At 41.0% G+C, this 16,029-nt stretch overlaps 1 protein-coding gene across 4 annotated transcripts in view; it reads left to right on the plus strand.

Moving 5' to 3' along the window:
• The window catches only part of LOC141259330 (probable cation-transporting ATPase 13A4), a 1,218,891-nt gene that overhangs the window by 1,136,370 nt on the left and 66,492 nt on the right, over positions 1-16,029 (plus strand). For 2 of the 4 annotated variants that reach the window (XM_073675148.1, XM_073675147.1), the window contains exons 28-29: positions 6,644-6,732; positions 13,807-13,887. In XM_073675148.1, coding sequence (XP_073531249.1) covers positions 6,644-6,732; positions 13,807-13,887 — 170 coding nt within the window. The remainder of the gene's footprint in view (positions 1-6,643; positions 6,733-13,806; positions 13,888-16,029) is intronic. The other 2 variants (XM_073675149.1, XM_073675150.1) reach the window with 2 other exon arrangements.

The following is a 16,029-nucleotide window of genomic DNA, read 5'->3' on the forward strand; positions in this document are numbered from 1 at the left end:
CTGCCCCCTCCCTCTCCCTCCTTTTTGGGCCGTTCGGGGAATCTTTTCCTGAGAGCTGCTCCCACCATCTTCCTGTCCCTCACGCCATGATGGGTCAAGGACCTCATCATCTGCACCACCCTCTTCAAACAACTGCTTCTCCTGGGTAGTCTCGACAGCACAGTACGCACCAGAAAGTGGCACCTAAGTCTCATCATCAGATGCGTTCTGAGGTGTGCTGCTGACCATAGGCACTGGCCCACCCGCCTCTTCAGATTCTGAGAGACAAAACGGTTGCGCATCACTGCATACTACCTCTTCTTCAAATTCTTGAATTCTGCTTGGCTGGCCCCTTCTTTCCAAGCCAAGAGATTCAGAGAACAGAAGTAGAGATGGCACCTGTCCAGGGCTCTCTGACTGCAGGTGGTGAAGAGACAGATGGGTGCTCCTCAGTGCTCAGGACCTGAGAGGATCTGGAACTAATTGAAGTTGATACGTTAGCTGCCATCCATCCTACAACGGCTTCAATTTGGTCCTCCCACAGCAGTGGGGTACGGCTAGCTCCTACAAAGCTGCGCATAAAGGACTGTTCCCTGGTAAAACTGGGGAATGCTGAGTCACTGGTGCCCACAGCAGGCACAGAATCCCCACGTCCTCTCCCTGCAGGCACAGAATCCTCACGTCCTCTCCCTGCAGAAACTCCACGCCCACGACCACGACCACATGCCTTACTCCCTGCCTTCTTCATCTTGGAAGACTGATAAAGATAGGCAGAAAAGTACTAAGGGCTTAGTGTGCTTATTCCTGAACAGCTGCTAACAGGTATAAGAAACACTAATTTTATAAAGTGTGGACTAGACTTTAATATGAGCTCATGTGGCCTACACAACTGTAAAGTGGAGTGTTTGGTGAACTTTATTTAGGTTTTTTTTGTCACAAAAAGACACTGGATGTGCCCAAAGATGTAATACCGATAGTATCACAAACTTTTTGTAGCTATTACAATGCAGGAAGGTAACCTACAATGCAATAGATGAGGCTACAAAAAATAGGCTAATACTAATCTGGCTGGGGCTGCAGGGCACAATGCTGCAGAAAGGCTCCTCTATCTACCCCTATATAGTGTGTTTGGAACCAATGTAGCTGAATACGGATGGAACCACCACACTAATAGGAGAAATCAGTAAAAATGATCAATTAGCAAAAAAGGACAATGTATGAGGCAGTGATGCACACTGAGCGCACTACAACCAGACTTGGCTGAAGCACACACTACAGTGTGAGCTGCACTCACACACACAGACCTTGCAGACAGCGGTGAACAGCACAGAGAACTATGCACTAGCTCTGCAAGGCACACTGATTTATAAAGTAGCTTGGGTAAAGCAGAATAGAGCAAATAGGTAGCTAAAACTGTCCCTCAGAACAACAGCATCCTATCCCTAACTGAATTCACAGCAGAGTGAGCTCAAAATGGCGGCAGCGGCTTTTATAGTGCATCATGACATCATTTCAGCAGCCAATCACAGCCATGCCATTAGTTAACATGCCTACATGCCTAACAGGATGTGCCCACACTTCTTAGGATCCTCATTGGCTGAATAAAATGAAACTGGCTCATTGCATTATGGGAACTTCCGATTCCGGTATATGATATTCTAAATGTATCGGAATTAAGTATCCGAATTCCGATGCCGCGAATATCGGCCGATACCTGATATTTCAGTATCGGAATGCTCAACACTAGTGACAACCACAGTTTTGCGCTGTGGCCATGTAGTATAGTATTGGTTAGTGACCAAGTGTGAATAGGTTCAACAAAACACAGATGGCAGACTATGAATGGAGTTGAATATTTGGCACGCTCCACAAAATGTCTGTATTATTACGGCAGTAATATGGGATCAGATGTGATGACCACGGTTTTAGGAAGTGGCCTTCTAGTATGGTATTGGTCAGTGACCAAGTGTGAATAGGTTCAACAAAACACAGATGGCAGACTTTAAATGGAGTGGAATATTTGGCATACTCAAAAAAATTTCAAGGTTATTACTGGAGTAATATGGGATCACGTGTGAGGATGGAGAACTTTCTCTGCTTACACAATACAGCAGTGTGAATAAAATCCCAAAAATCTGCGTGTATTCTGCTAACAAGCTAATTTAGCAGAAAATTGGAGTACTGCTTTTTAAGCAAATAATGAGGATTAAGAGCAAAAAAAATAGCCCTTATATCTAGACTATGGATATCTGTAACAGCTGCAGCAGATAGAAGGTGCAATGGACACTATTGTGCTGTATGCACTGTCTACAAACCCTGCCTGCCTAACCCCTGCTATCACCCTCACCAGTAATATATGCAGCTGGATTGGTCCTCAGAAGGACTGTTAGTTTAGATATATATCTTGTTGTGGAATACCTGAGTAAAACAAGCAACAATTCTCTCCCTCACTCAGCAGCTCTCCCTATTCTGCCTGGTACACTGTGATGAGCATATGGTCACCAGGTCTTATATAGACCCAGTGACGCTATGCAGTGAGATGCTCGGGCAAGTACCGAGCAGTGGCGAGCATGCTCGCTTATCACTAAAATTCACCAAAAACACCATAAATAAAAGTAATACATTCAACCTCTGTGGCCTATATGCACACTAACCACGCAAGACTCCATTGCTGAAGAAAAAGCATGTTCAAGCGCTTTTAAAGTTTTCTCAACAACATTTAGACAAGATTGTGAAATATAGTCTGGTCAGATGAGACCAAAGGTGAACTCTTTGGAACCTAGAATACACCATGTCAGGACTCCAAAATGCACTGCATATTACCCCAAAAACACCATACCAACAGTGAAGTTTGGTGGTGGGAACATCATGGTGTGAGACTGTTTTTCAGCATACGGTACTGGCAAATTTCATATAATTGAAAGAAGTATGAATGGAAAAATGTACCCAGACATTCTTGAAAAAAATCTGCTGCGATCTACAAGGATAATTAAGATGAAATGAGGGTGGACATTTCAGCAAGACAATGTTTACAAACACTCAGCCAATGAAACTCTTAATTGGTTTCAGAGAAAGAAAAGGAACTAATGCTCTGAGTTCAAAGAGGAAGCCCACAGAACCTTCAGGACTTGATGAGTGTTTCTGAGGAATAATGGGCCAAAATCACACTTGCATGTGATTATTTTCTCCATACAAGAGACGCCTTGAAGCTGTCATCACCAACAAAGGCTTTTGTAGCATTAGTTAAATTTCAGAAAGTGTGTTCAATACTTTTTGCCTGTGTAATTTCTCATTATTGCACATAATTTATGGACATCTAAGGTTTGATTTATTTGCCTGTGTCTATTGGATGGGTTGTTACTGACATCTGGGGAGAATTCCATGATAATAGCATCTTTAGAAATATATTTACTTAGAAAATTGGTGACATGTTCAATACTTATTTCACCTGCTGTATATAGATAGACCTGCTGTATATAGTAAGGCATAGTAATCTTAGTGTATGTAAACGTTTGACTTTGCTGTAAGTAATAAAAATGCCTTAAAACATTCTCTCTCTCTCATTATTCTGGCATTTGGCAAATATTTAAAATTATGGTAATTCCCCTCCCCCCTTTAATATCATTGTGTATCACTATGTTTTTAAGGTGCCTTTTAACGAATATTTTTAAATTCTACTTGTCTCATTCAATAAAAGTTTTTATCTATATACAAAAAACACTTTTTCCCGATTCCTTTTTCACTATCGCTAGCTCAAATTTATACTTCAACGATTATGGTAAAGGTTTATTCTGATTTCATGTCAGATATTGAGAAAAACATCCACATGTGTCTTTTTATATAGTGTATGTAAACTTCTGGTTTCAACTGTATTTAGATACAGTGCCTTGAAAAAGTATTCATAGCACATGAACTTTTCAACATTTTTTCACATTACACTCACAAACTTTAAAGTATTTTATTAGGATTTTTTGTGATATACCAATACAAAGTAGAAAGTATTTGTGAAGTGTAAGGGCAATTATGAATGGTTTTCTAAATAATTAGAAAATACAAATCTGAACATTGTGACCTGTATTTGTATTCAGTTCTCCTGAGTCAATATTTTTATAGGACCACTTTTCACTGTAATTACTGCTGAAAGTGTTTTGGGGCATGTTTCTACCAGCTTTGCACATTTAGAGGCTGACATTTTTGCCCATTCTTCTTTGCAACTTTAACCCTGACCTGTCTGTTTTGTTTCTTGGTTTTCATGATCATTATCAAATCTCTGTGGCCTTCACAGAACTGCTGTAGCTATACTGAAAATAAATTATACAGAAATGGACTTAATTTACTAATCATGTGACTTCTGGAGGCAATTGGTCGCTAAGGATTTTATTTAGGGGTATCAGAATATGGGGGGCTGAAGACAAAGGCACATCAAATTTTTCAGATTTCTATTTTTATAATATTTAGAAAACTATATATCATTTTTTTTTTAAATTTACAATTACTTGCTACTTTGTGTTTGCATATCACATAAAATCCCAATAAAATACATTTAAGTTTGAGTATAACATGAAAAAATGCTAAATGTTAAAATTACTGTGTTACTCTATATATACACACGTGGTCAAAATTGTTGGTACCCCTCATTTAATGATAGAAAAACCCACAACGGTCACAGAAATAACTTGAACAAAGTAACAATAAATTAAAAATCTATGAAAATGAACAAATGAAAGTCAGACATTGCTTTTCAACCCTGCTTCCACAAAATTTTTAAAAAAATTAAACTCATGAAATAGGCCTGGACAGAAATGATGGTACCCCTGAAAATAATGTGACAAAAGGGACATGTTTAATCAAGTTGTGTCCACTAATTAGCATCACAGGTGTTTACAATCTTGTAATCAGTCAGTGGGTCTGTATCTAGGGCTACAGATACTCACTGTGCAGTTTGGTGACATGGTGTGTACCGCACTCAACATGGACCAGAGGAAGAAAAGGAAAGAGTTGTCTCAGGAGATTAGAAAGAAAATTATAGACAAGCATGTTAAAGGTAAAGGTTGTAAGACCATCTCCAAGCAGCTTGATATTCTTGTGACTACAGTTTAATTAAGAATCATGGGACTGTAATTAACCTCCCTGGACGTGGTCACAGGAGGAAAATTGATGACAAATCAAAGAGATGGATAATATGAATGGTATCAAAAGAGCCCAGGATAACTTCTAAAGAGATTAAAGGTGAACTTCAAGTTCAAGGAACATCAGTGTCAGATCGCTCTATCCGTCGTTGTTTGATCCAAAGTGGACTTCATGGGAGACGACCAAGGAGAACTCAATTATTGAAAAAAAAATCATAAAAAATCCAGACTGAAATTTGCCAAACTACATGTTGACTAGCCACAAAGCTTCTGGGAGTATGTCCTATGGACAGATGAGACAAAAATAGAAGTTTTTGGCAAGGCATATCAGCCCTATGTTCACAGATGGAAAAATTAAGCTTATCAAGTAAAGAACCCTTTCCCTACTATGAAACATGGAGGAGGCTTTGTTATGTTCTGGGGCTGCTTTGCTGCATCTGGCACAGGGTGTCTTGAATCTATGCAGGATACAATGAAATCTCAAGACTATCAAGGGATTCTAGAGAGAAATGTGCTGCCCAGTGTCAGAAAGCTTGGTCTCAGTCACAGGTCATGGGTCTTGCAATAGGATAATGACCCAAAACACACAGCTAAAAATATCCAAGAATGGCTAAGAGGAAAATATTGGACTATTCTGAAGTGGCCTTCTATGAGCCCTGACCTAAATCCTATTGAGCATCTTTAGAAAGAGCTGAAACATGCCGTCTTGAAAAGGTAAACTTCAAACATGAGACAACTGGAGCAGTTTGCTCATGAGGAGTGGGACAAAATACCTGTCGAGAGGTGCAGAAGTCTCATTGACAGTTACAGGAATCGTTTTATTGCAGTGATGGCGTCGACAGGTTGTTCAACAAAATATTAAGTAAAGAGTACCATCATTTCTGTCCAGGCCTTTTTCATGAGTTTAATTTTTTTTTAAATTCTGTGGAAGCAGGGTTGAAAAGCAATGACTGACTTTCATTTGTTCATTTTCATAGATTTTTAATTTATTATTACTTTTGTCAGATTCAAGTTATTTCTGTGACTATTGTGTTTTTTTTTTCATTAAACGGGGGTACCAACAATTTTGACCACATGTGTATAGATATTTATCGCCCATCTCTGACAACGTGGGCCAAGGTGTGGCGGGGTGTGGCGACCCTTGCTGTTCAAATTCATGATGAGTGGCTGCGTTTGATACACCACAAATCTTACTCCAATATGCATTGGAATAAGATTTGTGGTGAGGTGCACATCTCGCCTGGTTCATTAAAAGGTGTGTGCTAGTGATGATTGAGCGTGCTCGTTTAACCCTTTAATTGAGCATGCTCGGGTGCTCGCCGAGTGTTTGCGGTGTGCCCGGCATCTATGTTTGAGCCACCAAGGCTGCATGTGTCATGGCTGTTAGACAGCTGCTTCATATGCAGCGTTTGCCTAATAAACATGCCTAATATTTGCCTAACAAACATGCCTAATATTTATTAGGTATTACTTGCAAGACATACCTTCCACAATTTTTTATACACACATGTTTATTGCCCTATTTTTTTTTTCAGATATATTGTCTTTTTTGATCGTAATGCAAATTGTGGCTTTTCTGTTTGTCTTCTTTGCTGATATTGAGAGAATATACACTGGTATGCAGGTAAAATATTTTAGATTGTATATACGATAAAAGCTCAAATCTCATTTTATTTTGCAAGTATCTGTTTTCAGTGTATGGTAGGACTCCACATAATACTTTAATTTTCTTGTATCTGTTTCATTAAGCATTACAACTCAATATTGCTGCTCTCATTAGCTATAAAGATAGACAACGCACAAATTAATGTATGAGCATCGATTTTACTTTATAGAGATTAATAAGTAAGCAACTAACTCAATATATAAAGGCATTGATTTCATTATTTTTCATTTAAATATGAAAATAGATATAAATATAGTAAATAAATATCATGCAGAAAATGTTTGGTTCATATCTTCATCATGGTTGCTAGCTGTAACATAAACTGTGGAGTAGTCCTGGACCCTTTCACTATAAAAGACAGTTTTGTGACATCTTGGTGTCTATCATTTTGGTTGATAAATTATTGCTTCATGCGCAACTATTCTTCCCAGCAAGAGAGATGAGCGAATAAATTTGAGTGGAACTGAATTCTATTTGAATATTACATAAAGTATGCATTCGCAAAAATGAATTTTATGTCATTTACATTCACACTTGTTCAACAAAATTGTTAAAAAAAAAGACAATCAAAGGTTAAAATTAAAATAATAAAAAACTTTTGCTCACCATACCGCTCCCCTCTCTCGCCCCCTGCTCTCGCTGTCCTCGTCACATCTTCTTATCACCACTGCAATCGCTGAATCCTCGGATCTACCAGGCTGGTAATTCCGGCACTGATGAGTCCCAGGAAGGTTATGGCGCATATCATATCATGACCTTACACATGCTTGTGCTAACTGCCCTAGGCCATGTCAATGCAGAGGCTGGAGAGGAGAGCAGTAACTGGTGTTTTAGGATTTTTCTTATGTTTATTATGGTCTAGGTGTCACGACAGGTGTGGGAAAGACTTAGTGTAGCACAGAGGGAAAAGGGAAAGGGAGCCCAGACACTAGAGAAAAGCGGAAGTGGAAACCTCCCAGTCTAGTCTAGTGTCACCCTGTTTCAACTATCGTCCCTATATTGCCTCTTCAGCAATCGCCACATGCTTGCCTCACCCTGACTTTTCCTGGAGTAAGGCTACGACTAGGGATGGGAGGAGATGAGCACTAGACAACAAGGGTAGATTCTATAGACAACAAGGATAGACAAAACAGGGGTAAATAGCTTAGCTTTAGATGACTCTAAATATGCACACGGCCTCAAGCTCCAGAGAGGATGAAGTACTGCTCCTGCTAAGCCTCACAAACAGAAATGAATATAGCCGGCAACTCCCTCTCAGACACACCAGGTATTTATAGACCCAGGCCAGAGAGCTAATTAACCAGAGGGAGGTGGCTGCTAGGTCTTAAAGACAGCCTCTCATCTTTGAAGCTGTCTGCAATGCCAAATATAGAGATCCCCTGCAACCAACTGCAGGACGACTGTCTGTCACTTCTGACATACCCGTGACAGTACCCTCCCCCCCTCTACGAGTAGCCTTCAGACACTCAGGACCGGGTTTCTCAGGAAAAGAGGTGTGGAATGAGCGAACCAATCTGGGAGCGATCACCTCTGATGCTGAAACCCACATCTTCTCCTCTGGACCAAAGCCTTTCCAGTGCACCAATTATTGTAGAGAATGACGTTAGAGATGAGAATCTACAATCCTCAAAATCTGGAACTCCAAATTACCATTAACCATTACAGGTGGCAGTGGTAAAGGTGAGGGCTCAAGAGGTTCCACATACCTTTTGGGTAAGGACCTGTGGAACACATTGTGGACCTTAAGGGCCTGAGGAAGTTCAAGACAAAATGCTGTTGGGTTAATGACGGTGGTTATTTTATAGGGACCAATAAACCTAGGTCCCAGCTTCCAATAAGGAACTTTCAATCTTATATTCCTGGTAGACAACCACACAAAGTCATTCACATTCAGGTCCGGACTTGGCAAGTGTTTTTCGTCAGCCATACATTTAAACCTGTCTCGCATGGTCTTTAAATTACTCAGAACAACCTGCCATACCAAGGAGAGCGACGAAGCAAACCGTTCCTCCTCAGGAACTCCTGAAGCTCATCCCACACTGAAGGTACCGAACTGTGGATGATAACCGTATGCAGCGAAGAACGGTGACCAGCCAGTGGATTCTTAAAGATGATTATTGATGGCAAATTCTGCCAGCGGTAAGTAGGATGCCCAATCCTCCTTATTTTCGGAGAGGTAACACCCGAGGTAGGTCTCCAAGTTCTGATTGACATGCTCGGTCTGATCATTCGACTGAGGGTGGAAGGCAGAGGAAAAGGACAGTTGCACGCCTAGTCAAGAACAGAATGCCTTCCAGAACTTGGAAACAAACTGGGTACCCTGATCAGACACCACATTGGAGGGAACCCCGTGAAGCTTCACAATCTCATTTTTGAACATGAGTGTCTTGGCATTTAGAAGTGCAGGTAATGCGACGAAGTGAACCATTTTACTGAATCTATCTACTACCACCAAAACCATCATTTTGCCTGCAGAAACCGGTTGGTCAGTAACAAAATCCATGGACAAGTGTGTTCATGGCCTACTAGGGATAGGTAGCGGAAGAAGAGTACCAGACCGACAGGAATTCGAAACCTTAGAACGCGCGCAAATACTGCAAGCAGCTATGTGTTCAATCACATCCCAATGCATCCCCGGCCACCAAAAATGACAAGAGAGGAGGTCTGCGGTTGCTTACCACCTAGATGCCCAGCAAGCACAGAGTTATGATGTTCCTTGATTACTTTGCGCCGCAGATCAGATGGTACAAATAACTTTCCCGAAGGGCAGGAGGCAGGAGTGTCCCCCTGAGCCTCCAACACCTCACCCTCCAGTTCAGAATAAAGTGCCAAAATGACTACCCCTTTCTGTAATATCGGGGCAGGGTTCTCATGGTCACCACCACCAGGGGAGCTCTGGGACAAAGCATCAGCCTTGACATTTTTGACCCCTGGACGAAAAGTGACAACAAAATTGAACCTAGTAAAAAACAGGGACCATCTGGCTTGCCTAGGATTGAGACGTTTAGCTGACTGGAGATATGACAGGTTCTTATGGTCAGTAATAACAGTAATAGGATGGGCAGCCCCCTCCAACCAATGTCGTCATTCCTCGAACACCAGTTCCCTATTACCCATATCATAATTTCTCTCAGCTGAGGACAATTTTTTTCGAAAAGAAGGCGCATGGACGCCATTTACCGGGGATGAACCCTGAGACAACAAAGCCCCAACCCCGACATCCGAAGCATCGAGCTCCACAATAAAGGGTTGAGAAACATTGGGTTGACTGAGTATAGGTGCAGTAGCAAAATGATTCTTTAAGGAAGAAAAAGCCTGGAGGGAAGCATCCGACCATTTGGAAAAATCAGACCCCTTCTTAGTCATGTCAGTAAGGGGTTTCACTATAACAGAGTAATTTTGGATGAATTTGCTGTAAAAATTAGTATAGCCCAGAAAATGTTGTAGAGCCTTCAGGTTCTCGGGACGTTCCAAGTCAAGGACTGCACGTTTTTTTCTCCAGATCCATCCGAAAACCTGAAGATGTCAACAAGTACTCCAAGAACTGCACCTCCTGAACAGTGAAAACTAATTTTTCTAGTTTGGCATAAAGTTTGTAATCCCTTAATATCTGGAGCACCTGCTTAACATGCCCCCTATGAGTCTCAAAATCAGGTGAATAAACCAAAATATCGTCCTGATAGACCACCACAAACCTCCCCATCAAATGATGGAAAATATCATTTCTGAAATGTTGGAATACCACAGGTGGATTGGTCAAACCAAAAGGCATAACCAGACTCTCGAAATGTCCTTCCGGGGTATTGAACACTGTTTTCCATTCGTCCCCTTCTCTGATTCTAACCAGGTTGTAGGCTCCCCTTAAATCCAACTTGGAGAATGCCTTAGCTCCTAAAACCTGGATGAACAAATCTGGAATCAGAAGAGGGTATGGATCATGGATGGTAATTTGATTTAATTTCCAGAAATCTAAACAGGGACGTAGGCCGCCATCTTTTTTCTTCACCAAGTAGAACCCTGCCGCCACGGGTGAAGATGAGGGTCTGATATGTCCCTTCTCCAGACTTTCCACAATTAAATCCTTCATGGCTTGTCTCTCAGGGCCTGAAAGATTATACAGTCTGGACTTCGGTAGTTTAGCTCCGGGGGTCAGGTTAATAGGACAGTCATAAGCACGATGAGGAGGGAAATCCTGACACCCCTTCTCAGAAAAAACATCCTCAAAACCAGACATAAAAGCAGGTAATATTTCCATAGAGACAGTAGCAATAGAAATATCTAGACAGTTCTCATGGCAGTAATCTCCCCATTCAATAATCTTCCCCGGCTTGCCAATCCACAAATGGATTATGTTTAGCCAAGGTATACCCAAGACAATCAGAGAGGGATGATTGTCCAGAACATAGCAAGGGATGATTTCACAATGAACTGACCCCACCCTCAGTTTTACATTATGTACAATCTGAGTAAATGCTTTCTGTGCAAGTGGCGCTGAGTCAATGGCAAAGTTGGGAAAAGGTGCAGCTACAACACAGCAGCAAAACCAATAGTGTTTACACAAACTCAGCATCAACCATGCTGACTCCAGCTCCACTGTCAACAAACACAGAATTTTTTTCGGTTCTGCTCTCTAGCACCACCTCTGCTGTCAGTACAAAGCTGGCACTGCAATTTGGCCACAAATGCACGCCTTGTTTATCCAACTCCAGACCACCAATAGTTAATCGAGTCTCCTTTTGTTTAGAAATTGAAGGACAGGTCCCAACAAAATGTCCCTTTCTCACAAAAAAAAATATGCCTTTTTTCTTGCGAATCTCTGGGGAGATATATGATGCAGAGACACCCCCTAACTGGGTTCCTCCACTTCCCCCAGTACTGGTTCACCCCAAGACAGCTCCCCTGGCAGAGGTACACAACCCCGATAAGAAGGACCCGGAGAAGGTCGTCTCACCCGTCTATCCCGAAGGCGTCTTTCAAGACATATAGCCAATGACATGGCAGCCCCCAAGGACTGAGGGGTTTCATATACTGCCAAGGCATCTTTCAACGTTTCAGTAAGCCCCTCACAAAATTGACTTCTAAGGGCTGAGTCATTCCATTTGAAATCCGTTGCCCATCTACGGAATTCCAAACTGTACATTTCCACTGACTGATTCCCCTGCTGAAGGCGATGTAGCCTAGACTCAGCCAAAGAGACTCGGTCAGGGTCATCATAGATGAGGGCCAGAGCTTCGAAAAACCCCTCCACAGACTGGAGACAAACCGAGTCCTGGAGTAATAAAAACGCCCATGACTGAGGATCACCCTGAATTACAGAGATCACAATACCAACTCATTGCTCCTCATTACCGGAGGAGTAGGGACAAAGTTTTAAATACAATTTTCATGCCTCCTTAAATACAAAATACTTGTCCCTACCTCCTGAAAACCTGTCTGGGAGGGCAACCTTGAGGTCAGGCTGGACATTCCTACCTGCAGAGACCCCCACATCGGCGACCTGTAACCACTGATGCAGCTGCTAAACCTCACACCGGAGGTCATTCACCTCCAGAGACAGACGGCGGAACTGTCCTGAGAGCTCTGCAACTGAACCCATTTTAAGGGAGAAAGGAAAAAAAGTGCACGCCCAAACACACACAAAGAAAAAAAAATGTCAGCTTTTTTTTTCTTTTTACTTTTCAAAACATGCTTGGCCAGCTATAATGTCACACCGGGTGTGGGAAAGACTTAGTGCAACACAGAGGGAAAAGGGAAAGGAAGCCCAGACACTATGGAAAGGGGGAAGTGGAGACCTCCTTGTCTGGTCTAGCGTCACCCTGTCTCAACTATCGTCCCTATTGTGCCTCTTCAGCAATCGCCACACGCGTACCTCGACCCTGACTTTTCCTAGCGTAAGACTACGGCTAGGGATAAGAGAAGATGAGCACTAGTCAACCTCCACTAAACTCTATAGACAACAAAGGTAGACAAACAGGGGTAAATAGCTTAGCTTTAGATGATTCCAAATATGCACACGGCCTCAAGCTCCAGAGAGGACGAAGTACTGTTCCTGCTAAGCCTCACAAGTAGAAATGAATATAGCTGGCAACTCCCTCTCAGACACACCAGGTATTTATATACCCAGGATGACTGTCTGTCACTTCTGACATACCCATGACACTAGGGTCTGGAGAGAACCCAGAACATAATAAAGGACATTAAATTCACAACAATTAACTTCTCTGCAAATTGAATTTCATGAGAAAATGCTTGTGAATAGGAGAATTCAAATTTTGTCTGATCCACTCATACTTAGTCACAGAACATTGTAATAGAGTTTCCAAAAGTGAACTGAAACTAAACAAGATAAATATGATGGCTTTTTTTATTTGCTGTTGGAAAAAAAACAGTGTCTGTAAGAAAAAATTTCTTTTATTAAAATACTCTACCATTAAGTTTTTGTCTTTGTTGTTTCTGACAACACCAAAAAAAGTAGGGGCAGAGGTCCTTATTTCAGTATGTGCCACTTATTGGGCTCCTTGCTGTAGTTTTGATAAAACACCATTTTCTGCTGTATCTTCATTATGAACTGCTGCTGTGTAGTCCTTGATATTCATGATCTCCTGCTATCTCTACCCCTCACCATTGAATAGCAGCTTTCTTCCTATGGAGAGTATACAATCTATCAGTCAGTGGTGCACTTCGTTGAGATACCTAGCAGATCTGTGACAGATAAAGTAGTGACAGAAAATCATAACTTTATGTTACCCTCAGATTGGGAAGCATAAATCTGATGACAGACTCCCTTTAAATACCCATTACATGCAAATATATATTTCACATCCATACAAGCCACCTGTTGAATTAAAACAAATTTTGTTAGAATCTGTGTCAATATGGTTAATTATAACATTTGTCAAAATTATGTTAATTTTCTAAATTTTAACTTATCCTGTTTATTAAAAATCAAAACAGTTTGATTCCTTATGTATTTTTAAATATTATTTTTTGTATAAATCATTGCTCACTCGTGTCTCTTTATTCATTATTCAGCTTGTGTGTACTCCATATTACTGGAGATGGTACATCTTGACCATGGTGCTTGTTCTCTTCATCGTGTCATACATTGCGGAGGTAAATGTTCCTAGAGTATTTTATTCACCAACTATTTACTAAGAAAAATTTTAAGAAACAAAATATTGCACTTCTTGCCATATTTTAAAATATACAGAGAGAAGAGAAACATTCATTGAGATGCTTATGTTAACCCCTTAACGACCACTTTAAAGCATTTTCACGGTCATTTAAGGGTACTTCTGCCTCAACGCTGCTCTTTAATTGGGGCTGAGGCATAAATGAATAGCGCCTCTCTTTCATAGCGCTGAGGCATAAGTGAATAGCGCCGCCCAGTGGTACCGATTCCCCCGGGTGTCAGCTGTATATGACAGCTGACACCCTCCAGTTTTCGCCGGTTTCGATGTCAATCAAGGCCGATTAACCCCTTAAATACCACTTTCAATCGTTACAGCGCTATTTAAGTGGTTACAAGAGGATCACAAGACCCCCTTAGTAACCACCAGACCCCCGTGATGAGAATCGCAGGTCCCGATGGTTACTCTGGTACTCTGAGATCATGTGATGATCCCAGGGTATGGTGGCCTGTAAGATCCAGCAATATGCTGGATCTCACAGACAGAGTCAGTGAGTTCAGTGACTCACTGTCAGGTCCCATACACTGCAATACAGGAGTACTGCAATGTATGAGATAAGCATACACAGTGAAAATTACACATGTCCCACAGTGGGACATTGTGGAAAAGTAAAAAAAAGTGAAATAAAATTTGTAAAAAAAGTTAAAAAAAAACTCAAAAAAGTGCACACAAATCACTAAAATCCGTTTCGCTGCTCAAAATGCAGCATTTGTAAGAAAACAAAAATAAACAAAAAAAGTACACATAATTGGTATTGCCACGTATTGACAGTCTATCAAACTGTCATGGTATTTATTGACGAACGCCGTAAATAATAAATAAAAAACACGCCAAAAATGATGCTTTTTCATCATACTGACTCACAAAAAAGTGAATAAAAAGCGATCAAAAACTCATATGTAAAAAAAATCTAAATAAAAACGCCAAACCGTCTAGCAAAAAAACAAGCCATAATATGGCTCATTCAGCAAAAAATAAAAAAGTTACAGCTCTCAGAATGTGATGATGCAAAATCAAATTCTTTTTTGAAAAATACTGTTTTTAGTGTGTAAAAATAGCAAATCATAAAAAATATAAATCTGGTATCGTTGTAATCGTACCGCCCAACTAACAAATTGGTCTTATCATTTTTACCACACGGCGCAAAAAATAAATATAATAACTGAACTGAATTGCTAGTTTTTGTTCATTCTGTGTCTGAAAAATGTGAATAAAAAGCCATCAAAAATTACTATGTGCCCCAAAATGATACAAAAAAATCTGCAAACTGTCCCGCAAAAAATAAGTAATAGCAGCAAAATCTAAAAAAATATACAAATCTGGTATCGCTGGAATCACACCAGCCTGAAGAATAAAGCTTGCATCACACATTGAACGGCACAAAAAAAAAAAAAAAAGAACTATTCTGGTACTGCTGTCTATTTCGTCATTCTGCCTCCAAAAAAATCGGAATAAGACTTGGCTCACATTTGTACTGTGCTCTACGCTGAGCGATTAAGTTGGGGTTTCCGTGTAAATTCATCAAAACCACTATTCAGACAAAAAACCCAGATGGAGCCACTCACTTATGAGGCTAATGGAGTCTCTTTGGACTGATCTCTGTTCTGGCGGCATCTCATCATTTTAGGCTTTTTTTTAGTGCACAAGTGTGGATGACCACAAATCTGTGCACACCTAAAAAGATGGAGACCACCGGAGCAGACGACAAATGGACTCCAAAGTGTCTCCGTCTGCCTCTTTGTGGTGGGTAGTTCCGTTGGGGATTTGGTTTGAATTGTATTTTTGTGGGATTGACACGGAAACTTCAACATAAGTGATCAGTGTAGACCCGCGATCCAGTCTTATTCTGGAAGCAATCAAAAATTATGTACCCCAAAATGTTACCAATAAAACCCCTAATTTATCCCACACAAAACCATCCCCCTCTCAGGTTCTTCATCTGTCACTGGGACTAGAGTGGGTCCCACCTTACTGGTAGGACAAAAACTCTGGAAAAGCGACAGCTCCCATTCCCTCAAATAAAATCCAGTGAATTCTGCTCTCCTTCTGAGCCCCATGATGCCTA

Source organism: Phyllobates terribilis, unplaced genomic scaffold (assembly GCF_046119375.1).
Source record: "Phyllobates terribilis strain yellow unplaced genomic scaffold, ASM4611937v1 Scaffold_3__8_contigs__length_932513732, whole genome shotgun sequence".
Classification (NCBI taxonomy): Eukaryota; Metazoa; Chordata; class Amphibia; order Anura; family Dendrobatidae; genus Phyllobates; species Phyllobates terribilis.